Here is a 25405-nt window from a genome sequence, read left to right on the forward strand (position 1 = left end):
TGTTCGTTATGAGCAGCGCTGGGGTTACTGCACTGAAACTTGTGCCTCTGAGGATGATTCAGGTTGTTTTTGTGGAGAGATGGGGAGTCACCAGGCTCTGACTTAATGATGATCGTCACTGCAAAACCATGGCGATACACTGCCACATCAGATTTCAGATAGATCACACTGGCTTTCCTCTCTCCACATATAGTAGTCTTAGCACTGAGGTGCAAGGTGAGTTATGAAAATCATTTCTGCTGAACTTTTTATTAGCTGACTTTTTTATTCCAAGCAGTAAATGCTTCCGCCTCTCCCTAACTTTATCATGGATTCTTCTGGTATAAAATACCCAACAGCTCCTGGAACAAAAGCATAAATGTCAACCTCGTGCGCATCGCCATAAACTTCAGCCTTGGCTAAGAATAGCAGTTGGATTAGGTGGAAATCAGGTTGCCGGTCCTGTAAATATTGCACGATTTCCCTGAGCAGCACTGGAATATGAGTGGGAGGCAAAAGGAGACAACAGAGCGGTCAGCACTGTGCTCTGGCTCAAAGACAAAAATCTTCTCTGAGCTTTAAGAAGCTCCTGAATCTATCGAGCTCCAAGAGAGTGCAGGTTGGTCTGTGCTGCAAATCACAGCTCCGACAAGGCAGGCTGGAGACGTCCCTGATGTCTTTGAATGTGTAGATATCTCGCCCTGAGGGAACAAGTATAACATTTTGAAAGTAGATACAATAAAAAAAACAAAGCACCATGTATATATTGGTCCAGTTTATGCAGGCGAGTAGTTCACCCGGGGCTGTACTGGTAGAGCACTTGACATGAGGTTAGAAGGTCAAGGGTTTGATTGATATGTGCTTCAGATTGACGCCAGCAGTGGTATTTTTTTTGTGTCCTGCTCTAAAGAGTTGAGAGCAGTTTCCTATTGAAACCATGTGCCTTGCACTATTTGGCCCTTACTTATGGAAATATAGATGCGAGCTGGTTTTTAAACCTATGCACATCCTTTTTGACAGCTGTGCAGTTACCAGAAAGGATGTGTTGTACTGTGGGATATGTTTGACCAGGTAGAACATACAAACCAGCCTTCTTACCAAACAATATCTGAGAACTGGAAGAGTAGGAGCCATTGTAAGAGGTGCAGATGTCCTGCTTTGCCCGAAGGTTCTCACCGTATCTCTAGAGTATTAGGTTAAATGTTTGTTTAAATAACCTCTGCTTGAATTATGGATCTCTGCAAATATTTGTAGTTTGATGTCATGTCCGGTACTGACCTGGAGGTTTAGATGAGACCCAGGTGTGTTTGCTAAAGGTACTGTGCCGGTCTCACGAATAGCCCCATGGCCAGTGCTGCTGCCCTTTGTGGGGCTGCCAGGGGTGATTCCCAGTTCTGTGCTAAAGAAACATGGCATCTCCGTCTCTGTTACATGTATGCTGCAGGTGATGAGGGCTGCGGGAGAAACTATAGAAAGGTGATCAGGAGGTTAATGTGATTTCAGGTGTAATCAGTCCAAACTCGAATACCATAAGGGCCTGGCCTGACAAGCCTTGGGGGGGGGGGGGGGGGAGAGAGAGTGTGTTTCTGTCCAGTCATTGCTGCAGGGGTGCAATTCCACCTCTATAGCTACAGTATCTCCCCCCCCACCAAATAGAAATATATTAATATAAATGTCTAATTTTATTGCAAAGTTATCGTTTGGCATTTGTATTGCTGTTTCCGGTTATGGCCACGATTGGTCAGTCTCGTGCGGATTGTAAGATCGGCGTGACCATTTCAGCAGTTTCTTTGTTCAGTCATTGCACCATATGCAAATAACAAATGGCCCCACTCAGTCTTAATTGTGATGGCTTTCAAGCTGCCGGTTTCTTGTAGACACTGATTTCTCTGCGGGTTGCCTGCAGAATGCTAAGCAGCATCTCATTTTCGCTGGTATCATGGTCATTTGTTGCAAGATAACCACGCTAAACAAATACAGCAAAAGCAGTTGCTCATCAGACTGCAGCCTGTTATCCACACTGACATGAAACGTGTATAATTCACGTCAGTGTGTAGTCCAGTCATTGCTGCAGGGCTGCCGATGTTGTTTTTGAGAGTGTGGGCACTAGCTTGTGTGCTTCCGTGTTTAAGAATGGCCTCTTGAATACAAATAGCAGCCAAGTGCCGACCTCTGAAAGAAATGCTCAGGTTTATGAGATTTTAACTCTTATTTCAGTTTCCAAAAACCCAAACATCCAGATGTAAGTGGGACTGTAGCAAGAATTATGGTAATCAGAAGAGACTCTTGTCCTTGTATTGTTGGAACTATGGCCTATTAATCTGCCCTTGGTGGACAGGACATGCACTTTTCTGCCTTGATGTTGTTACGCTGCCCATAGAGGGAATTTTCAGTGTATTCTAAGATCGCACAGCTCCAATTTTGTCTCTTCAGAATCACAGACGCATCAGGAAGTAAATAACTTTTCAATGCAAATAAATCTTGAATGTGTTTGTGCCCTTTGCTATTTATAAGTCAAGTATGTAGCCGTTTTAAAAATACCTGTAATATATACTGCTCTTCTGAGGTAATGTTTGTCCCGATCATTTAACATTAAATCTGGGTTTATTTGCCCGTTGTATTTCCGTTACTTCCTAGCGTTTAGTACTAGATAGCAGTGCTCTGTGGAGTGGTACCTGCTGGTGTGTTTGGTTACACCAGGGAATGTGGTTGAGATTGAAGGCAGCTGTCAGACAGCACCAGAAACTGTAAGATAATCCGCAAAAACATTGCGGGCTGGTTGCAGCTGCAGGAGGGCTGCTTGTGACCCCTGCTGGAGACAGTACCTCGGTCCTGGCCCGATCTCAGCTGAATGAAGCCGACAGCCATGATTAAGGGTTGCTGTGTACTTTTCCTCTCACCGTGCAACGGGGGGGGGGGGGCAGTGACGTCTGACTGCAGTGCTGTCCTCAGCCCCTGCCCTTGTCTGCGTAACTGAATGGCGTAGTGAACGTGGAGGTCAGGGGCCCCCAGGCCTGAATCTGTGCTCAGATTCTCCATTAATATCCATATTGGCAGAGCCTAGTTGTGTAAAGGAAGTTACTTTGGTTAAAATATCAGTATACAATGGTCTCAAAGCACCAGCTTGTGGGATCCTGGTATTTTCTTTTCTAGCGGAATGATACTTTATAATGTGCCAATGCCCAAAGGTGCTGTATCCAGCCAGCACACATTGCCGGAAATGGGTGAAATTTCTCATTGCTGCTGTAGCTGGTGTTTTTCAGGCCTGCTGGATGGCTGGTGATGTCGCTCAGCTACTCGACAGTGCCTGGCTGTGTGTGTGCTAAGTGACGCTGCCCGTAGTCCCCCTGCTTTGACTAATGAGCCCTTCTGCTCCCACAGGTCCTGTAGTCTATGTCCTTGATCTGGCCGACCGCCTCATCTCCAAAGCATGCCCCTTTGCCGCAGCTGGGATCATGGTGGGCTCCATTTACTGGACCGCAGTCACTTACGGCGCTGTAACAGTCATGCAGGTCAGAACCAAGTGCTGCTGTTCCATCAAATAGTCGATTGACCTCTGTCACTTAAGCTGAAGCGAGCCCAGTGCGTCCGTGATGACATGCCGTGACCTCATTGCCCAGGTGGTGGGCCACAAAGAGGGCCTGGACGTCATGGAGCGCGCAGACCCTCTCTTTCTTCTCATCGGCCTGCCCACCATCCCGGTCATGCTCATCCTGGGCAAGATGATTCGCTGGGAGGATTACGTGCTGCGGCTGTGGCGCAAGTACTCCACTAAGCTGCAGATCCTCAACAGCATCTTTCCCGGTGGGTCCTCTCCCAGTTCCTGACTTCCACACAACCCAGCAGCACACATCTCAAACTTTGGGGTGACTTCCAAGCTCTGTAGAACCCAGTTATTTAAAACTTTGGCCGGCACTTGATTTGAAACTTGAAGTCCTACTTAAACTAAAGGCCTAACCTTAACTGGACTGGCCCGTGCTTGGCATCTTCTCAGTAACTTGTTTTTAAGAGATTGTATTTGGGATAAAACCGGAAATTTGGCCTAGCTTTACTGGAGACACATGAAGGAAGAGAACATGCTTTATAAATGGCAAGTCTATTTGGGTATGTCACCTAAGCAGTTAATATATGAAATGTTAAGGGGGAGACAAAGGTGAGAATCAGGCAGATATTACTGAATTAGATTTGCCCTGATATAGGTGAAAATAGTCTGATCAAATTACTTAATGTATTTTTGGCTTGAAAATTTTTTTATCTTGAAGTATTTAGAGGGGTTATTTTTCCTTAAATGCACAGAAGTTCTTTGCTGCCTGGTTGGTCCAGGCTAATTGGGGCTCTCTGCTCTGCCAACACTGTGGGCATTTTTTCCACTGACTTCATCAATAAGCAAGGGGATTGATGTTGGAGAAACCGGATCTAGGTCTTGGTTGGAACCTGTTTTAAACTCATGACCTTTCTGAGCACGAGCTCAGCTTGCTGGCCCCGGGAGTTTGAGGCTAGCCGTGTTTTCTGCTGCGATGTGGGGGAAGGCCCATCTGACTTACGGATTAGGTCGGGTTACTGCAGCGCATGCATGCGGAAACAGGCACACATGCATTCATCTTTGTGGGAACTTCCCATTGACCTTTAAGGCAATGAATGGCTTTAAAAGAAGTTTCATGAGTTAAAACAAAGCCCGCAGTTTGAACTCGTACTCTTAAATGCCTTCATTTTTCACAAACGATAACTTTGTGTTGGATTTGTATAGTACAATCATTTGACCATGTTTTCCAACCCATTTTATTGTGGCGACATCCTAAAGTTCCTTCCTGTGTCCCTGTAGGGATTGGCTGCCCCGTCCCGCGCATCCCCGCAGAAGCGAGCCCGCTGGCGGACCACGTGTCGGCCACACGCATCCTGTGCGGCGCACTTGTCTTTCCCACCATCGCTACCATTGTGGGCAAGCTCATGTTCAGCAGTGTCAATTCCAATCTACAGAGGACCATTCTGGTAGGTTGAAATGTTCTCAGTCACAGGAAGTACACTGAGCGCTTCGCTCCAATATGTGCCATTTGTCAGCTAATTCATCTACAGAAATCCATGATGAGTGTCATTTGACAATAGTATAGTTAACTGCATCTAAAGGGGGTTTAGTGCTGATCTTTACCCTGATGCTTTGTTACATTTTCTTTTTCCCTTATTTGCTGGCATGCTAAATACACACACCAAGTTCATAGCTCTTTCAAGGTCAAAATGACAGGTGAAGTGCTCAGTCAGGCACTGTGTCATCGAGTTTTAATTCTCTCCGAGAGCGTGACACGGTGCCTCGGTCTTGCCCATTTTTAAATATTACCCGTGATGTATAACGCATCGTTTTGCGCCCCTGGAGATGAGATCTGATTGATTGACTGCCCATCTGCCGCCTCCCCAGGGTGGCATAGCGTTCGTGGCCATCAAAGGGGCGTTCAAGGTGTACTTCAAGCAGCAGCAGTACCTGCGGCAGGCCCACCGCAAGATTCTCAACTTTCCTGAGCAAGAGGAGCCCTAGTGGGAGCTGGATAAGCTGGGTGCAAACTGACCCAGCTGTACAGACTGCTGATCAGGAACAGCCCATCCATCCACTGGTGCAGTGTCTCATCTATGGAATTGCTGTATGCTGCTGGTACCTTTATCTATAAGATCATTACGAGTGCATTTAAAAAAACTATATCGGGGCTCAAAAGACACAACTTGGGAGACTTTTCTTTTTCCTATTAATGTGACTGCTGGAATTGTTGGTGCTGTATTTGAAAAGCCCGACACCGACTGTTCTGTAAGATTTCCTTTTAAACTACATAACCAGCATATGTACTTTTTTTTTTTTAAAGTTAGCTGGATGTAATGTGTCATAGTGGGGGATAATTTTATTCTAAAATTTTGTTTTTGTGGTGGTCTGAGCTTTGGAGATGGATTATGCCCATCTGTTGGTATGTGTCCAAAACAATTAAGGAACATTTAGTGAAATATTCTGGATTGTTGTATCTCAGTGGTAAAATGTAAAATTCTTTGAGTAGTTCTCATGTTTTAAATTTTTTTGGTCATTTAGTGTGATGCAGAAAATCTGCTTAAATAACCTACAGGACAGAAGTCATTGGTGGATGGTTGGGTGATGCTTGGAGGTGACACTTATTTAAAAAAACGACCCCCATTCTGGACTTTATTCATCATCAGCAGAGCCCCAGACTTCTCGTGTGAATGGATTAACAATAGTGATCAAGCCATGTGAGCATCTTTGTTAGTGTAGACACCAAATATAGCAGTAATTCCATGGCACTGCAAACAGATTTTGCCCTTTTAATGTTGGTTTTGTTAAACCACTCTCCACTGAATGGTTTTGCAATATTTATGCATAACTCACACGTAACACTAGTTTAAATGAAATGTTAGTATTTGTTTCTTTAAGGTGTTTTTATTTTTTTTCCAGATTTTGTATACAGTACATTTTTTTGCACATGCCTTGAAGTGTTAAAACCAATCATTGTTTTGCAGCCACCGATCGTTGTTACAGAGATTGTGGTTGTTCTATGATGGACACTGTGTGATGGTAAAACACTGGAGCCAAGAACTCCACTCCCAGGATTCTTCAACACAGTGCTTAGCCATGTGCTTCAGCCCAGCAGTTTCATGGGAGGAACCACTTGGACTTTATTGCCATGTGAAAGGACATTTTACCACGTAGAAATGGGGGTAACACGCCGTACCCACCTGCCAATAGGTCTTTGCTGTTTTAGGCTGGCTGTTGCCTCCACAGACATTTAGAACACAGTGGAGTGGAATATTCTAGGTCAGTTCTGCATTTTTGTGTAGACGACCCATATGGTGGCAACTGTTCCAGTTCTTGGTGACCATGAAGGTTCTGTGCGTAACGTCCAATCTTCTCGCCTCCATTCCAGCTGGAGGGAACTACTGGTTAGTGTTCTCTCTATAACAGATATTCAAGTTTTGAGATTGAGCCAAATATCGAGGGAGATTTACTCTTAATTTCCTATTAGAAACATCAGTATACATGGTCAAATTTGGGGAAGAAAAGTAGGATTGAATGATCAAATGCTTTTCAGCTCAATATGCAACAGTGGCCATATTTATTAGTACTGTGCCTGGCTGTAATTCAGCTGTAGCTTAACGTTGCAACCCTTTTGACCCCACAAAGGAAGGCGCTTTATCGCAGGGCAGTTTCTATTGTCTATGATGCTGGTTTGTTCATTTCACAAACCGTTGGCCAACCCCCCCCCCCCCCCCCCCCTTTTTTTGGATGAGTGCAGCTGCTCTCACCCTGGGACCCTGTAGGTGGGGTCCTTTCCACTGCGGCTCTGTCCCCCTGACGCAAGTGATTGTGGGTTTAAGTTGGTGCAGTGGTTTGATTTTTAGTTCTGTAAACTGCATCCTTTTGTTTATACCATCTCAGATGCGCTGAAGTTGGTTCATGCTCTTAAAAATCGTGGTACCCTTGCTATGTAATTAAAATGGAAATGGTGTTTCTCGCCGCACAGGGATCTGCAAACATGAACTCGTTTTGTGACTTATGCCAAATGTGATATTGTAAAAAAAAAAAAAAATGTATTGATTGTACAGATTGCTTTTGAATTTATAGTTTTTGTTTAATTGTGAATAAATGTATTTTTCCACTGCTAAATAAATGGTATAGTGTGTAAATCTTATTGGTCATTTCAGTTGTCTTGACAGCCATCGGTGCTTTCAAATAAGTTCACACATTCACTGGTATTTAATGTACAATTTGTAATTTCCTTATGGTGCAATTCAGCTTTTTTGCCTATAACAAGCCATTCCTTTCTAAATCATGCCAGAAACAATACTTTCAAATAGGACACTTTATAGAGCATTTTATGTTATAACCTAACACTTCATATCGACAGACATGTTTACTTTTGTTAAACAGTTTCAGGGGCTGGACAAGCAAAATGTGACCATATTCATTAGGTAGATTCTTAATATGGTCTATACACAGGTGGTATAGTACAAAGCAATATGGGAAGGGATTAAACAGGAAATGCTGAAGCCTCACTTCATCAGCTGTGCAACCATGAACTGTCACAACTAGTAAAATCAAAATCAACAGCAGCTGCCCCCCCCACGTGTGCAGTCATACCTGGGTATGTAAATTTTGGCTAATGTATTAAACTGCAAGATGAGTGAGGATTTTTTTTTCCTTTAATGAACAGTAATTCAGATGGATTTTTATAAATATATATTTTTAAATAGGACTTCAGTTGCATTCCCAACTGTTCCTGGCTAGTTACAGCTGTGTCCGCCTTAGGGACGAATGTGTCACAGTGGTGCAACAAGGCCTTCACATTAAGGCTCCTTCCAATGCGGTCTAGGGATGCGTCCTTTTTCTGGGTTTTGAAGGATCCCCCCCGTTGGATCGTTTGGAGTCCAACATATTCTAAGATTCATTGCATGGACCTTTGAAGCCTACAAAGGCAACACAGAGAGCGTCCTTCGAACGACAGCCCCGAATTCGAATGCAACCTAACAAGCACCACTGCCTGTCTGATGTACTGCTGGTAAGGGGCAAGTCGCCATCCCCAGTCTCTTTACCTGCTGCACATCTGTCATTAGTGCTACATAGTAGGAAACGAGAGACTGCTTTGAATTTGCAACCTTTGTTTAGCCACCTTCCAGTTTATCAGGGGGGATGTTAAATGGCTGAAATTGTACTACATATTGGTTAAGTACTAAGTATCAGAACAAGCATTGTGTTGAACACTAGGATAAGCAATGAATGATCAGAAAAATCTGATCTGAAATATTTGGAAAACAATAGAATATATACGGTGTGTATATATATTTTTTTTAACTCTTTGTAGAAAATGCAGCATTAGTTATGTCTAAGGAGCCTGAGAGCAAAACGATCAAAGAGCTATACAAAAAAAAAAAAGGCAGGTATGGGTTGGCAAAGTTTGTCGAGCCCTGAGAGATGAGGCCAGTACAGTGGTTGACTTGTGCATTTGCACACCCACACCCCAAGTGATTTAATCCTGCAGTCTGGTTCAATACAGGCAGTCCTCATTCGAGTCTACAAGTGAAAGCAAACAATGCAAAGGTGGTGTGAGCTTTACATCCTGCACCTGGACACAGTGCAGCGTTCAATCCTTACAAGTACAGGCAAATATAAAGAATGTTTAAAATGTTTTATTGTAATTTTCAGATAAAACCGAGCCCAGATGTGCGTAGCCCTGAGAACAAGCTATGAAGACGGAAACAGTGGTTAAAGGGAGGATCAAATCCATCTCATCTGGTAGGCAGTTTAAAACCAGCTTCTCAGAAGGGTGCCAACACTCTGTATAAATAAAAATCAGTCTGCCTTCAAAGCTTGTACAAAGATTTTAAAAACGTCCATAAAGGCTGCTACAGAATGATCTTCCATTTTACTCTGCATGAATATATTTGTAATAATGAAAGGGATTTGAAATGAACACATTTACCATGCCTAACAGTCATAAATATACAAAACCCAAAAAAATGGGGAACAAAAGAAAGTTCAAAAGTCCAGCACTCCTGAAATTGTCCCTCTATCCCTCAAACAAGCCTCCTAAAATCACACGACAGCTTTACAGCACTACAAAACAATAGCTAAATCTCACCAAAGCAGCTTCTTCCTGCATGCTGCACGTCAATAACACCCCCCAGCCCTAACCAATCAACTGGACAATGATATTGATTTCAAGCTTAGTATTCATTTGTCCTCCTCTGTATCACCCTATGTGTACTTTAGTTCTAAAGACAACTCTTTAAAATGACACCTGTGCGGCTATATTTTGTCAAATTCATGATCGTGCTCAAACGAGCGCCCCCCCCCCCCCCCCCCCCCCCCCCCGCGGACTCAGACAGGCGGCCTTCTCGCATTCCCGGGGGGGCCTCTGTTCGCAGCGGGGTGAGGCATGAGCAGGGAGCGACTCTTTCACAGTTTGGCGGCCATGAAGTTGACGTGCGGCTTGGCCAGCGGGAAAAGCGGCAGGCTCCGTTTGAACTCCGTCATGTCCTGCACCAGGATGGGCTGCCACAGAACAGACACAGATGGCCTGATTAAAACACTCGTCTCTAATCGCTTTTTTGTTTGTTTTGCATACAGCTACAGGCAGTTTGCTGAATCCCCCATGACAAAATATATACATAAATTACCTGTGGCAGGGAGGGGGCCGGAGCCAGGTTAACGTCGTTCTGGCACGGGAACTCCCCCACCACAGGACCTGGAATGCAGACAAAGAGGGTAGAATGTCCAAAGGTGACTTTACTAAATTTGAAATATCGCTTATAACAAAGGTAACAAACTCATTAATGGATTCTCCCTGCAAAGATGCAGGGGATAAAAAGAGAGACCAGTTGGCTGTTAATCAAATAAAACATACCAATGAAGCAGAAAAAGGCCCCAATTACTTGATACGGCCCTGGCAGACATCCTCCAATTCTCCTATAAACAACCCCCTCACTAACATTTTCATTTAATCACTTATTTGACATTTTAGCCAAAGCCATCTTTTCCTATTTTTGCAGCCGGATTTTTTATTTTTTACTAGAACAACCCATGTGCTGTGATCCAGCCACATTCATTAGGGTAATGCTCTTCTGCAATCCGCTGTTCTACTTCTACGATCCTTGGCTGTACCCCCCCTCTTGACCCCCGGAGAGTACATCTGCCCCAAGCCCACTCACAGGAGTCCATCTCCCGGGAAAGCACGTGCACGGAAACCTTGTGTCTCTTGGGTGCATCTACAGCCAGCAGATCCTGTGGAGGGAAAAGGGTACCAGTGGTGTGGGGTATCAAGTTACGTGATCTACCAAACTGGCTTTTTACAAGCATTATTCCATAGTGAATTCAGCCTAGGGGGAGAGGAGCACGGTCTGCAAATGCACCACACAGCCCGAAAAGGACAGAGTGAATGACCTGCTGACAGCTGAAAACTCATTATTTCCATCTTACATCATTCCAGTTGTACCTCCTAAGGACAGTAAATAGTACCATTTCCATCCAAAAAGTGTTCCATGCTAGTCAGCCACTAAGTGCTCCTCAGACACTAAAAATTACATCGTTGTATTCTTGGTATCATCTGTTGCCAGGTAGAGAGGTAGAGAGAGAGAGAGAGAGAGAGAGAGAGACACACACACACACCCAACCAGGCAACAGGTACAGAAAAGTGTAACAGCGCTGTTAAGGTGAGGAAACATTCATATTAAGAATCACTGCTGTGCCGTCATCAGCAACACCGTAGCAGCTATTAATAGGCGTTGGCACAAAAGACGTGACGAGGGAACGGAACGAGGTGTCAGTTTAATTACTCTAAGAAAGGGCAGGATAAATGAGAGACACAAACATACACAAGGAAAAACAGTGATATCATTCTACATGGAGACACATGATTGAAAATAAAGGGGTCATTTAAGGTATGAAGTGTGACTGACTTCACTGTAACGTCACGCTTCTAAAACACACATTTCTAAGATTACTATTATGTTTCTTTGAAAGCAAATAAAAAAAATATATACAAGTCATGGCAACATTAAACCTACTTACCCTGTAAAACTGCATTATATCTTCTTTACTCAATGTCTTCAAATAAGCAACTTCAATATTATCTGCAATAAACAAGGACATTATTGGGATAAACTCCGCATCTGTTACTTTTGTCTTTCATATTAAGCTACAGTAAAATTTAAATGGCATTTAAGTTGAATGCATTTATTACTTTGTATAAACCTACACTTACTGGGGAATATTGCTCAGAAACTTACGTGATACTGGTCACTGGCAGCACTAAGGTCTGGAATTACCTTTAACATTAAAGGTGAAATAAACTATTTGTTTTATGGCGGTCACCTTATTTTAACTGCATTCGCATAATAAGTGGTGTATTCTTAATGGAATTCCAAGACGTTTTCCCTTAGGTTAAATCCTGTAACAGTGGCATATTTTCCACTGTTAATTGATATTGTCTGGCACCTTGGAAATCAATAACCCCAAGGAATTAAAACTGTACATGTGGTGCAAAAAGTTTTTTTGAGTGAAAATACACAAAACACACACAAGTTTATGAAAAGAAAAATTAAATTATACACGGTATATTTTGCCTTTATAAAAAATATATATATATCATTGATGGAATATAGCAAGTTTCTCATAACTAAGGGAAAATATATTTTCTAATATTACATTTTCTGATATTGCACCTTCAAAATATCTTGCTTGTCCTCCATCAGAATATTTAGTCATGCAACAGAAGACAAGCTATTTATGTCAGCCAACAACCATTATTTCTGAGGGTTGCTATACGTTTCGCCTTCAACTGGTCTGATGGAAACCATGGTATAAAGAAAGGAGCCAGAGGGACCTATTCAAACAAACAAATAAGGAAAAGAAACAGCAGCCAGTCCCAAGCAGCCAGGCACGTATTCCTGTATCCCTGATGCCGTTTAAGCCAGCGTTAGTTAGGCATTTTCACTTAACCGGAAGGGGCAGACACACACTAGCCTACCTTTACGTGGCACGTTTGCCAAGAGATGCTCATCAGGAAATAGGTTCTCAGAGCAGCGTCAACACTCTGATGAAACATTTAACACATGCAACCCCCCCCCTCCCCCCAGCCCATGACTCCACCATCACCCACACCCCTCAATATTACACTGAAGAAAGCTTACAATGACGAGCAGAAACCAATTTCAGACAAAACATTAGAAAAGATCCACAAACCAACACATCATGACAGACTCAGAGAACTTATTTTATAACTTTTCCTTAATAAATCAGTTGTTTCCTATTAAAAATTTATTCTTCTATGGCCTCATAATGTACTTTTGAAAATGTATTTCACTTACCCCACCAAAAAAAGATTTTTTATAAGTGAAGTGAAGTATTGCGGACAATAAACCTAATACCACTGAACAAGATAAGTGAGCTCACTAGCAAATACAGAAAACATTTAAACGGGAATTAAATAAATGATAAACAAATACTGATGTTGATATATGGGATAATTCAGCATGCAGTCTGCTTCAAGAGGCTCTGATGAAAGCCAAGCGCTTCTAGATTGAGTAAACAGAACCATTTTTGGATCAAGCAATTAATTTCTTCTAGGCTGAGGTTAGAAAAACATTTCTCCCGCTCTGCTTCAGTAACACTAGCAGACACTTTTCCCAAAGTCATTTCACGGGGGATTTTAGCAGATAAACCGAACTGGAGAACTTTCAATGCTCCTTAACACCAACACGTTTCTGCGTCACTGCAGCAAAATATCACCCGTTACACCAACGACTCATTCCAAAGCTACCAGTGGCCATACTGTATCAACAAAGGCTGGGCGGTAATAAGGTGTGGAAGCATTTCGCTTCCATCTATATCCACCTCTGTACAGTTCAGAGGAAAAAAAAAAACAAATGTTAAGCATTCAAGTGAAACCATACATTTGGGACATGAGTGGTTTAATTAACACAACTAATTGCAGATACTCTTAGTCGTTATACAAAGTGCTATACAAGAGGGCAGTGTCATCATTCTTGATTACTCGGACAGGTATTTGAGGAAGTGCGAATCACTTTTTTGCCTTTCAAAATATACCAGATTATTTCTTCCCAATCCAATTATAAAGTATACCGCTGTTTGAGGAAAACATTGTAAAAAAAAAATAAAATGTAAAACGCCTACAGCGCATAACCGTACATTTGCTTTAGGATAAAAAAGGCCTACTTCCACTGCTTATTTTAGGAACAGAAACAAGCTGACAATGTGGAGCCAAACACAGGACTATGGGATGCAGTGAAATGCCCTCTGTGCCGTCATGTATACCATGATCTTCGATATATCTTTGTATTCTTCATAAGAATATTTGCAATTTTCAGCACGGATACTCCATTATGATGTGTGTGCGTATGTATAGAAAAACCTGCTTGTCTAGTGCTGAGCACCTTGTACTGATGCCTGCTGGGTCAAAACGACGATGATGGCCTGTTGACCTCACCTCTGTCGAAGTTGTACTGCTGGGAGATGATCTCCCCCCAGTACTTGGAGCACTCTGCGGCCAACTTCTTGGGTTTGTCCAGACGGCGAATAGCCAGGGCCTGGATGTGTTTCTGAAAAGCCTCCTCGCTCATGTCCTCCACACACTTCATCATGGTCTGCAGGAAGGCCTCCACCCTGCTCTCCAGGTAGTGTGGCGCCTTCTCTGACTGGATTATGAAACGCAAGCCTTGGACGCCATTGGCGCGTCGGGGCCCGCTGAACACAATGTATCCTGGGAAATTCAGATGAATCACCAGTTAGCCAAGAAAAGCTCCTTCATACGCCCCGATACGAGGAGTGTGTGATTATATGGATAAGGCACATGCATGTAGTAAATATCTGGGTGGGGTGAGCAGAGATGTGGGCGCAAGAAGGTGTGGCTCAGAGTTGCTTAGACCAGAGTATTCCTCACCCAGCTGCTCCTTGGTACGCAGTGTGTTAAAGCAGGGCTCCGAGATGATCTGACAGAAGAGCTCCAGTAGCATGTTGTCGTGAGTGTTCTGCATGTCCGTCTGGTAGTAGATCTCAATGCCACAGTTGTTGTGGACCTCATTCCTCTGTTGGTAGACGTACCACCCTCCTGCGAGGCAGAGAGTAGGCACTGAAAAACTCCACACCCACACGGTTCTGCATTTCCGCATTTGTGGGAACGGTCCAAAAACACACAGACACGCACCCATTTCACAAAAAGACTAACGATCTCCCACCGTGTAAATACTCATCAGACCACATGCCATACTCCTTTTCACACATAAACATATATTGCCCAATCATCAGAGGAATCATTTAAGTTCGGAGGAGTAGCAGTTGTAATGGGCAAAAGCTGGGAGACATCCAATGAATAGTGAAACATAATGTAAAAAGTCCATATATTGCTGGCTAATCGGTCACCCATTTCAAAATAAAACAAGGCATCAAGTTGTGTTTTTCCCAATAAATGAGTAACGAGGGGATGAATTGAGTCAGCTATAGGTTTTTGAGATGTTTGTTTGAAAGCAAACGTCAACCCCAATCAGCCATGACAAAGAAAAACCAGCAGGTCTTGCATCTTTTACAGGGACTGCAACCAAAGGAAATCAGAGAGGAGAGAGAGGAAGAGAGAGCACACACACACACACACACACACACACACACACACACACACACACACACACACACACACACACACACACACACACACACACACACAGAAAAATATACATGTAGCTGAGTATATGACTGCAGTCTCTGGGAAAACCTGTCCAATTATGGAGCCAAAAATACACAGAATGTCGAGTGTGCCAGTGGACAGGCATCCCAATATCCTTTCCTGGCTAACCCATACTCCACTCCTGTCATACCACCTGCTTTGGTCTTCCATCCCATCCATCCTGACCAAACTCTAACCCTAACCCTTCCTCACCCACTGTGACCTTCTCTCCCATTCAAACCACACACAGCCAAAGCCTGCTATAACACTTGCTTCAGTCGGGACAGCAAGCTGATTCATGTGACGCGAGGACAGGAAGGTGGGACACAGACATTATTGGGACTTTAGGACTTTTACAGCGAGGAGGTGAAACCATAATAAAAGAAGGCTGTTTCGGCTTTAGTAGAGGGGAAGAACACAGGGACACGAAACAGACGTAGCTCTTGGGGAAGTGTGACCGTGTCTAGCTGTTGTCATGGGGGAGAGAGGAAACAGGACACTTATGTCATTAGCGATGGCTGCAGGTGAATGAAGGGCCAGGCGCCAGACTTCATTCACCTGACAAACATGCGAAACAGGCAGGAAAAGTCAGACAGCATCACCAAGTGGCCCTGAGTGACACATCTCCTCCAAACCTCCTCATATCATCAGGAGGAGGACACCATTAGAGGAAAGAAGCTGGTATGGACTGGACTCATCGGGTCGAAATTGTCAGCAACACTCGACCTGGTTTACCATGGGATCATTGCACAAGTGGTGCCTCACAAGCAGCTTATTAGGCAGGTGAGGAACGGTATCAAGTGTCAAGGACGTTTTGTGAAAATTCAGGGCACTAGGATGCATTTTAGCAAGTCAGGGGAACATCGCTTACCATCGGGAACCTGCACCTCTCTGTAGCGAATTAGCTGGCTGGGGAGGAGGGGCTTGGTGTGAGCATGCTCAATGAGAGTGTCTTCAACCATCTGCATCATGCCTAAAGCAGCCTGGCAAAGACAGAGTTAACACAGTGAATCAAAACTATTAACAGAACATGCCCTCAGCATACCCTCTGATCAAGGGAGAAGAAAGAGCAAAAAAAAAAAATAAAAACCCACCACCAAGTAATTCAGAACCACTTCTTGGGAACAAGCCAAATGGTCCTGTTGCTCAATCCCCGGGAAGCTTTATATATCCATATCAACTGTATCGCTAATCCACTCTAGCTACTTCAAAATGGCTGCCGTTCTTAACCAGATGAGTAACATTAGAAAAAGAAGATTTTAAAACTCTTCTACAGTTGTTCTCAGTGACTATATTTAGGTCTCATGCATATCTTAATGAACCCAAGAAGAATGGGCCAGCATCGTTAATCAGCATGCGAATGTGAACCATCTGAAACTCCTTGAGAAGTTACCCTGTACAACTCAACGCTTACATCCTCGGACTGGAATGGAAGCTATCAACCGTTACACAGATTTGATGTCACACTGTGTAAGTTCAGTGAAGAAATCAATATAGTCACACAATAGGAAACATGAGGGCAACCAAGCAGGGTCTACAGTAATGAAATGGTGAGCAGAAAAGATGCTTCCCTCAGATGCTGTATCCAATTCCCTTTTCTCCACACTGCGACATTCGCGTCATTATCGAGGATAAGGAGGAACACTCAGCAGCTGGGATCTTACATAAACCCTCATTTGATCGAATGTTATCTGGATTCACCGGTTTTCACCCCACCTCACATCCCCAGTAGACAGATAAAAGGATTCTGAAGAGCAAGAATGTCCTTGTCAAGCATTACAGCCAAAAAGAGAGAATAAGTCTGACTCTGGCAAATCGCACACATCCACTGTTTTTTGTAATTTAAGATATCTAGCCAACCGACCTGTTTGGTAATGTTGCCGTGGAGAAGAGCTTCAATGTGTAACCGTGACAACAGCTGAGGTATGAAGGCCTTAAGGCGAGGTAGAGTGACATCTGGAACACAAAATGAGACAGTGGAAACAATCACTGAGCGATTCTTGCACTGACATGGCTACAGTCACAATCAGAGCTGAAAATGCAGTGCTTGAGGATGGCCAGAGCTAGGGCCCTGTCCCCCAGATCCCCACGCCATGCTCATCCGCAGTGCCTTCAGAACAGTGTGTGGGTTACGGAATCATTTGCTGGGATCACACTGCATTCACACAGCGCCTGAGCCACATTCGGGGGTAATAGTGAAGCCAGATCACCATTAAGGAGGCATGCGGCGCAAGCCCAGACGTTTTTAACCCCTAATGAGGTATGACTGTTCCAAGAATAGCCGGTATATACAGATTAAAACACAGGCACTTCATGTGGTATCGACTCAGGTACTAATGAAGAATGGCACAGCTGAGGTCATCTGCGGTCCAATAGAAATGCTGGAAACCCTGCAGTATCAGGAACTTCTAAGATGTGATCCGAGTCTCCAAATGAACAATCAGTCTGAGTTTCCATTAATGCATTCAAAATGTCTGTATGACTCAGATTACACGTGCATGCACCAGCCCTCCGGTGCATCATCTCACCATCAAGAGCCTCTTTCAGCTCATCTTTAGTCCAGGCCACCTCCGTCATGAGCAGACGCAGGTAGTACATGGCGTGCTGGTGAGGCTGTTCCGCCCTGAAGTTGTTCAGGGATCGCATGTACTGAGGGGCAAAGCCAACATCAACAGTGGTCAGACTCTGAACGCATGGACGGAATGACAGGGAGTTAAAAATGGAGGCCGTGGGGAAATATTTTCACATTTTGCTACACACACAGAGGGCCTCTAGGTTTATAAAGTGAAAGGAAACTATAGCCAAAGAAGGCTAAACATAGACATGAACAATTATGACAACTCACTGCTTCTTTAATGATGTCAAATCGCTTCTCGTCAATCTCAAAGGTGGCCATTTTCTCAATGATCTTCTTGAGGAGAATGTGTTGCTTATCATTGTATCCTTTCACAGACAACTAGCCCAGGAGGGGGGGGAGGGGGTTAGGAGAGGGGAGGGGGAAATACACAAGGAGACCAGGGGTGAGTAAAGCATGATGCGACACTGTCGCATGTGTATGCATGTGCAGATGTGTATCAGTTAGAGACAGTGAGGCAGTGTACCCCCACCAGATCTGTTCCTGGAACTGACATACGGGAGGGGGGTAACCGAAGAGAAATGCTAGCACTAGTCACAGAAAGCATCCAAAGTGCTCATGATGTTCTGCTCCGCCACTCAAAGTGACACACTGCAGTGCAGACCTGACCCAGATGTGCAGTGAAGCCCGCTGAATATCACACAACCACACAAGCCAGCCAGTTGGGGAGGGAGACGTCTGACATTGGGGGTGGGGAGGGTCAGATTTACTCCGCAAACTCACAAAAATACAAGGGTCAGCTGCAGAGCAAGGCCAAGCCACAACTGCAATGAGAGCTGCTGTCTCCTTTGCGACCTCAGTCATCTTGAGCAGGGAGCTGTTTAGCGTCAACATTCCTTCATCATACCTTGTTGCTAAAATAACACAGGGATACATCTGGAAAACTAAGATAAAGTGGAAATAAAGAGGTCTGACTGTGTCATTTGTATACATTCTGTGACTAGATGTCTTGTATGCGTAATCAAGTCAGAGAAATGGGTAGGAGAGGTGCAAAAGAAAATTCTGGTATATCAAAGGTGATGTGAAGGTTATTTGAAATAGCTTTCACTACAATGCACAAACAAAACCACATCACTCATGTACCCTGCATTCACCAGGCCACGCTAAACTCTCCTAGCATTAAAATGTGGGTGCTGCCCCCTAGCTGCAATAACCAGCATTAAACACAGCGAACATCCCATATGAAATCATTCACCAGGACCAGCCCACAGGCAGCCATTCAGCCAAGGATTAAGTCGGTACAGTGGCAAGAACCTCCACATACCTCATACAGTAGCATAGCGAGAAGTGCAACATCCATGAAAATAACAGCCGGAGCTGACAACTGGAAATTAGCCTTAATTTTAGTTTAGGATGTACCCCCCTAGATGCCTAACTGTAAACAGCTAGCTTGCAGCAGCATGCTGGTTAAAACATAATACTCTGGACATGCCTAGCTATTCAAAACACACAGTGTAGTCATTAGTTACGAGAATCAAATCAGCATTCAGACAGAGGAGTGTAAGACAGAAGACTGAGTAAGGGGGGAGGGAAAAACAACCAAAACAACCAAAGCCGAATTCTTTGATTTCTTTGTGCGACCCAGAGTTATATTATAAACACGTAAAGGTACGAGGTTCGGAGGTCATTTGGTTCATTGTTTTAGAGATCACGCTCCGTCATGCTAGTTTCAACGTTCAAATCAGAATCCTTCAGCAAATTTCCAGGGGTCATCTTTCAGCTTTCAGCAACGACAAACCTTAATCTGTAATCTAACGCACAATAAGACTACAAATCTGTGAAAAAGTTTGAATAAATCATGCATGGTTTAAAGATAAAAAAAAAACCGACCCCCCATTCGTCCAATGGTATGTCGAGCGTTTATGGGAGGAAGAAAAACAAAATGCATGGCACAGGTACTGCCAATGACACTACATTTGTCAAAATGCCTGCCTGTGGATACTACTGGAAACTCTCTTACATAACATGACTGCCAGAAGAGGGATAGATGGCAGGGTAGTTTAAACAGAAACCTGTAACCTGAGGATCAGTAGTTCAAGGGGAACCCTGGAGCAAGACACATGACGTCAGATGACATCCTGCTCAATAAACTGTAAATTAAACGTCAAAGTTCCTTCATATAACACCAGCTAAGACACTGATTGGAAGAATCTATCGGGAGCGTGTCTCTAAAACAACAAGCAGCCAGCCAGAAGCCCGGAGAGATTTTCAAAAGTCCCTTGTGCGCCAATCTCAAGCCTCAAGCTCCGCCTTGACCCCGCCCCCTTTCCCACTCCCTCCTCGAGGCGCCGCAGTACTTACGAGGATGGCATTCATTCCTGAGGCTATGCCATACACCAGCCCTGAGAGGCGGGCTGCATATGTATACTCTTTTAAATCATCCTTCAATAACCTGAGCAACAGGTAGGTCATGTTGCAGTGGAGAGGGTCTGCGTAAAGGTACCGACTAACAAGGAAACAAAATGGGGAAAAAAAAAATGTTTGTTGTGGGGGGGGGGGGGGGGAATGATCAGCAAAACAAACAAAGGGGTGGGGGGGACTGTGAGAGGATTGATAATAAGAGTATGGATATGCAGCCTGATGACCAACTTTGCATCTCAAACTAGAACACGCTACAGACACAGCAGCAGAAATGGCCACTGTTCTTTTCAAGGCAGCAGTGTTCTTCTTTAGAATTTTCTGTCCCCCAGTGCCTGTGACCCTGGTTACCAAAATAAAGGTGAACACGCCGATGCTGAGCAGACCGTTTTCTTTGAAAGGCGTAACAGGATACTGCAATTCTGCGTACTCTCAAACGTAGTTATCACCGACAGACGGCTCATCCCGGCAGCGGCTGGTTTTAAAGGACACAGAGACAAAATGGCTGACTGTAAGCGTCAAAGCGTAGTTAGATGAGCGGATGGGGAAGGGGGGGGCACAGTTTGCTTGATGTGCCGTCCCCAGTCCACATCTCTTTCACCGTGTGCACCCCCACCCCCCCACAACAATGCGCTCTACTTTTCTAAATTTGAGGAGACGTGGAAAAGGAGAGGTGAATAGCGGGAAGAGAGGCCTCTCTCTACTGTAGAACCAAGATCAGTGGGGGGGGGGGGGGGGGGGGGGGGTTGGTGGGGAGGGTCTGGGGTGGAGGGGTATGAGAGGTAGGTGGTAGGCCGGATGGATTGGCTGAAGACGCTCAGGTCATGGCACCGGGGCTGAAATTTGGGTACTTACATACATTCCATAGATGGTATTTTGCAGGTCATAGTTCAAGCCGGCTAGCTCGGCTGCATATGCATACTCGTTGAGAGAGTCCTTGAGCAGCTCAAGGTACAAATAGGCCATGTTACAATGCAATGGGTCCACATAAGCGAACGGGCTGTGAAGAGAATGTACAAGTACAGTCTTATATCAAAACCTATAAATGCCCCTCACAGCTGGGACAATGAGTTACAGCAAATGGCACAAACACAGACTAATGAATAATAAGAAATTAAATTAAATCACATAAAGAAATCATGCATATTTACAGATCTTCGTTTACGAACACATGTGCTGACTTTTGATAACAACCAAAATTTTTCTTCATATCTGATCTCAGACTTATCAATACGGAGGCAGCATGCAGAAGGATGCTGGATGAAGACCTTCTGCTGAACTCAGTAACGAGAAAATGTCAGAGGACCCTAATGGGCACAATATAGCACGTCTCTAAAAAGAAATAACATTTCAAAACAAACATGCACTTATTTTCCACCACTGCATATATAGTGTGTATGTAAATAAAAACTTTTTTCAAGGACACTTGGAAAACAGCTACGTTTCTGTATTTTATTACGATTAATCAAAAGGTAACTGGATCCCTGTGAAATGACAACATGCCTGAGTTTAAAGGCAGTCTCACATTTTAGATTAAGGCCACAACAAATCAGTTCCTCAGAGGTATTTGCAACACATTTACATTTCACTTCACACTACCCTAATCCTCTTATTATCAAACCTCCTGAACATAGTTACAACTGCACAGATACCCTGCTGAGACCCTTTTTTTTTGGGGGGGGGGGGGGGGGGAGAGGCTGGCAAGGACAGAAAGAGCCAGTCAGCACCAGTGTTACTAAAAGGCAGACCATATTTTTTCCCCTATGTTCTGATACACATACCTGAAGAATTCAAAATTCAGACAGGCCTTGGGCAAGAAGAACTTGTCATCTTGCTTGAACCAAACTTTACTCATGGCAGTATCCTAGGAGAAGTGAATAGTAAGTAACAAATTCCCATTTGAAACAGTTACACCAGATTTAATCTGATACACAAATCCAGGTCCCAATGTAGCACTCTATGGCAGTTTGGTACACATGGTTATAATGGCCAGCATTTTCCAGACAAAGAATAAGAATCAAACAACTGTACCTTTATAAGGACAGGAAACGACGGAGAATCTTTTTCTAGTGGGTAGATCTCAAAATTGGTGGGAATAAACTCATTTCTCATGGGTAGTTTAAACTTGCCGTTCAAGTCTGCGTTCTGCCATTTCTGGAAGACAGAACAAGGACAGTCAGTTCGCTGCAAGGCAGGTATTCCTTACTTATAGCAGATCATTACAGCATGTGCTGGAAAGGAAAGGGCAGGGCATATCGGAGTCTGCATTACAAGGCACCATTCCATGGAATAATGATCAGAAATGAGCGATTTTCCCACTAATGGCAAATCTGACATGGACCAATGCACTGTAATTAGCAAACTTTGCAAAGACATGGTTTGTACAACAGGTGGCACACCAAACCATTAACCACCTGAAGTGTTAGGACTCAATAGCAAGCGTGCAGAATGTACTTTTATTTATTTATCTATCCATTATTTGTTTATATTTCTTGTAAAATGAGTTCTGAAGGGTGCAGTTGCTGACCAAAGAGGTAAATGTTCATTTGTACACAAAACTTTTGAAACATCTGCTCAGAGATTATTCGCAGTGTAAGACAAATTTGCAGTGTGCAAGACTGTGTTTGCATATTTTGCTTGCAGAACGCTAAGTTAATTAAAGCAGCCTTAAAAATGTTTAGTCTACTAATGATTATTGAACAAAGAAAATCAGAATCGCCTAGGCTCGGCAGGTCAGACTAAACAAACAACCAAACATTCGGCAATCAGGACCAGCAGTCCCTAATCTCCAACAATGCTTTAAAAACAGGCTGGTGCCAAAACAACATCAGCTTAGCATGGCATATCTGTGCCGGCTAAGAGCCTTTCACAGATCAGTGGGGCATCTGAGGGACTCAGCTTCTCCAGTCAGCACTACCTCTCCTGAACTGTGTGGACTCGGGGGGGGGGGGGGGGGGGGGGGGGGGGCAGTCTAAATTGGCGTTTCAGTGGCCATATCTTCAAGGTGCTGCAATATCTGATTAGCAACTGCTCAATATTCCCACAATGCCAAAAATGAAGCTGCTTATTCCATCATAATGTATACTTTACCTCTTCAGTTTGCTACGTAATTTCTCTATTTATATAGAAGAAATGAAAGAGTTTGTTAAATGCATTGGCTTAGGAGGTCATGTTACAATCCCAGCAGCTCAATGTAACTAATCATTAATAACCTATTTTAGAAACAATAAGTTTATACCATTCTTTCATCGTGAAGAAGCTCAATAAAAAATGAACAATTTCCAATCGAGACGCGTGTCAGATATACAGATTACTGTAACTGAGTAGCAAGTGAAATTCACGAGCTGTCAGTATGCTGCACTTCAACCCCCTTTAAGGAATAAACAGCAATGTTCTCCTGCTCATCCACTTCATGTTATTTCTGATGGGCTCACAACACAATGCCTTCATCTTTAAAACATCACACCAATGCAAAGAACCAAAACACAACAAGCGCTAAAGAACAGTGGCAACAGGCAGCTTCTTGATATTAGTACTTGCACGGGAAGATGAAATCAACGGTAATTTTGCATAGGAGAAATACGAGATGTGTCACACTCAAGCAACACAATTAATGATTCTGTGCTTTTGAAAATATCAGGAAGAAAGAGCTTTGGTCTTGAAAAAATGTAGCATGTTGATATTCTTTCAACTTAAATAGGAATACCTACATTGATTAAGAGAACTAAGAATGGATGTAGGCTGTTGACCTTGAACCTCTCATGTAAAGAATGTTTCAGAAAGGGCTGACAACACTGCGTCAGTTGTAAAAGCCTGACATTATCAAGGAGAGCTTTTTGTGACCAACAGCCACAATCCACTTAATCATAAGGATAGTGCAGCATTGTCAGTACTTGGAATCTGTGGAACGTTATGCTGCTACTTACTTGAAGAAAGAAACTTTTGTCCCCAACAAAGTGTGAATGGTAAACTAAACTACTATTAGCTCATCGGTTTCTTTTCATGCTTTCCGTTATTATCCATGAATTAATTTTAACCAGCAATTAATAACTGATAATTTCCATTAGTTTTTCACGCATAAAACTCATGGCAGGACAAAACTGTGATAAAATGAATGCATGGAATAAAATAAAGAAAATCTGCTAATATGGGATAATCACAAATCCAGTGGTGCGTTGTAACAGATACTCAAAACAAGCAAGATAATGTCCCTGTTATACATGTAATATCCTGAAATGTCATGGCAACCTTCCATCTTCAAAAAGACAATATTCACAATATTATTAAAGTGTTACAGATATTGGTTTACAGCAATAGGCACTTCACTGATCCCATTGACTCCTCCCACTGACAATCAGACATCACTCATGAAGAAATTTAGGCTGAAGCTGAAAGGTGATTTTAAGGTTTTAGAATTTCTTAGTAAACCTGCTACATTGGCATGGAAGGAAAATTATAATGAGATGAAGGGCTTGTGATTCCAGACACACTTTTAGATGCTTTTTTTAATCTTACAGGACAGCCTGGTGCCTTTAGAAACAGCTTACTATTGCAAGGCTTTTAAAATCACGATGTGTAGTGCTGGGGAAAAAGAAACGTGCTTCAAGAGGATGACATTAAATCAATGTCTTACCCTGATGACCTCATCTGAAATGGCCTCCTGTTTGTACTGCGTGCCGTACCATTCTTCTGTCTTATCGGTCTGTCCTTCAAATGACTTGGAAACTACTGCAACTCTGTGGGGAAGAGACAGAGGAAGCAAGTCCATTAGAATGCCTGGTGCCACACGGGTGCGATGGCGACAGACTCCCGGCGCCCTATCAGAAGAGCTGAAAACTCACAGCACCAAACAGAGGCAGAGGGAGCTGAATGTACCAACACTGGAACGACAACAACAAACAAAACAAACAACAAATAAACAACCAAGGCCCTTCAACCAGCTTCCTTCAGGACCCGTCTCACGCTTGGCCTCACTTTACAGAGGCAAGAGGCTTGCTGAGGCAGATGACAACATCTGGTGCCCCAGGGAACAGAAAAGTGATTTTAACGGTGTTTCGGGCAGGTGGTGTGTGGGTGAAAGGCTGTTCGCCTCTGAGGACACGAGGACAGGCTACTATAAAACATTAAACCAAGGATGGAACCGGCACCAACATGGAGACAGGAGCCGAGAGTAATGAAGCCAGAGGATCTAGGACAACAGGGACATGGACAAGTT

The 25405-nt window shown here is 43.6% G+C and overlaps 2 protein-coding genes across 8 annotated transcripts in view; one reads left to right on the forward strand and one right to left on the reverse strand.

The window, feature by feature from the left end:
- marchf5 (membrane-associated ring finger (C3HC4) 5) overlaps positions 1–7650 on the forward strand; it is a 29602-nt gene extending 21952 nt beyond the window's left edge. Inside the window, exons 3-6 of the mRNA XM_049009717.1 lie at positions 3361–3491; positions 3600–3783; positions 4802–4968; positions 5390–7650. Coding sequence (XP_048865674.1) covers positions 3361–3491; positions 3600–3783; positions 4802–4968; positions 5390–5506 — 599 coding nt within the window. The 3' untranslated portion in view covers positions 5507–7650. The remainder of the gene's footprint in view (positions 1–3360; positions 3492–3599; positions 3784–4801; positions 4969–5389) is intronic.
- Positions 7651–9132: 1482 nt separating this feature from the next.
- The window catches only part of ide (insulin-degrading enzyme), a 42426-nt gene continuing 26153 nt past the window's right edge, over positions 9133–25405 (reverse strand). For 6 of the 7 annotated variants that reach the window (XM_049009710.1, XM_049009714.1, XM_049009716.1 and 3 more), the window contains 14 exons: positions 24824–24926; positions 22222–22344; positions 21972–22054; positions 21046–21190; positions 18043–18153; positions 17726–17846; positions 17062–17153; positions 16069–16180; positions 14421–14588; positions 13968–14240; positions 11531–11592; positions 10672–10744; positions 10141–10208; positions 9133–10015 (listed from right to left, as the gene is read on the reverse strand). In XM_049009710.1, the coding sequence (XP_048865667.1) occupies positions 9920–10015; positions 10141–10208; positions 10672–10744; positions 11531–11592; positions 13968–14240; positions 14421–14588; positions 16069–16180; positions 17062–17153; positions 17726–17846; positions 18043–18153; positions 21046–21190; positions 21972–22054; positions 22222–22344; positions 24824–24926 (1630 nt within the window). In that variant the 3' untranslated portion in view covers positions 9133–9919. Of the gene's footprint in view, positions 10016–10140; positions 10209–10671; positions 10745–11530; positions 11593–13967; positions 14241–14420; positions 14589–16068; positions 16181–17061; positions 17154–17725; positions 17847–18042; positions 18154–20133; positions 20279–21045; positions 21191–21971; positions 22055–22221; positions 22345–24823; positions 24927–25405 lie in introns of all 7 variants that reach the window. The other variant, XM_049009711.1, reaches the window with a different exon arrangement.

The sequence above is a fragment of the Brienomyrus brachyistius genome, chromosome 3 (genome assembly GCF_023856365.1).
Source record: "Brienomyrus brachyistius isolate T26 chromosome 3, BBRACH_0.4, whole genome shotgun sequence".
NCBI classification, from domain to species: Eukaryota; Metazoa; Chordata; class Actinopteri; order Osteoglossiformes; family Mormyridae; genus Brienomyrus; species Brienomyrus brachyistius.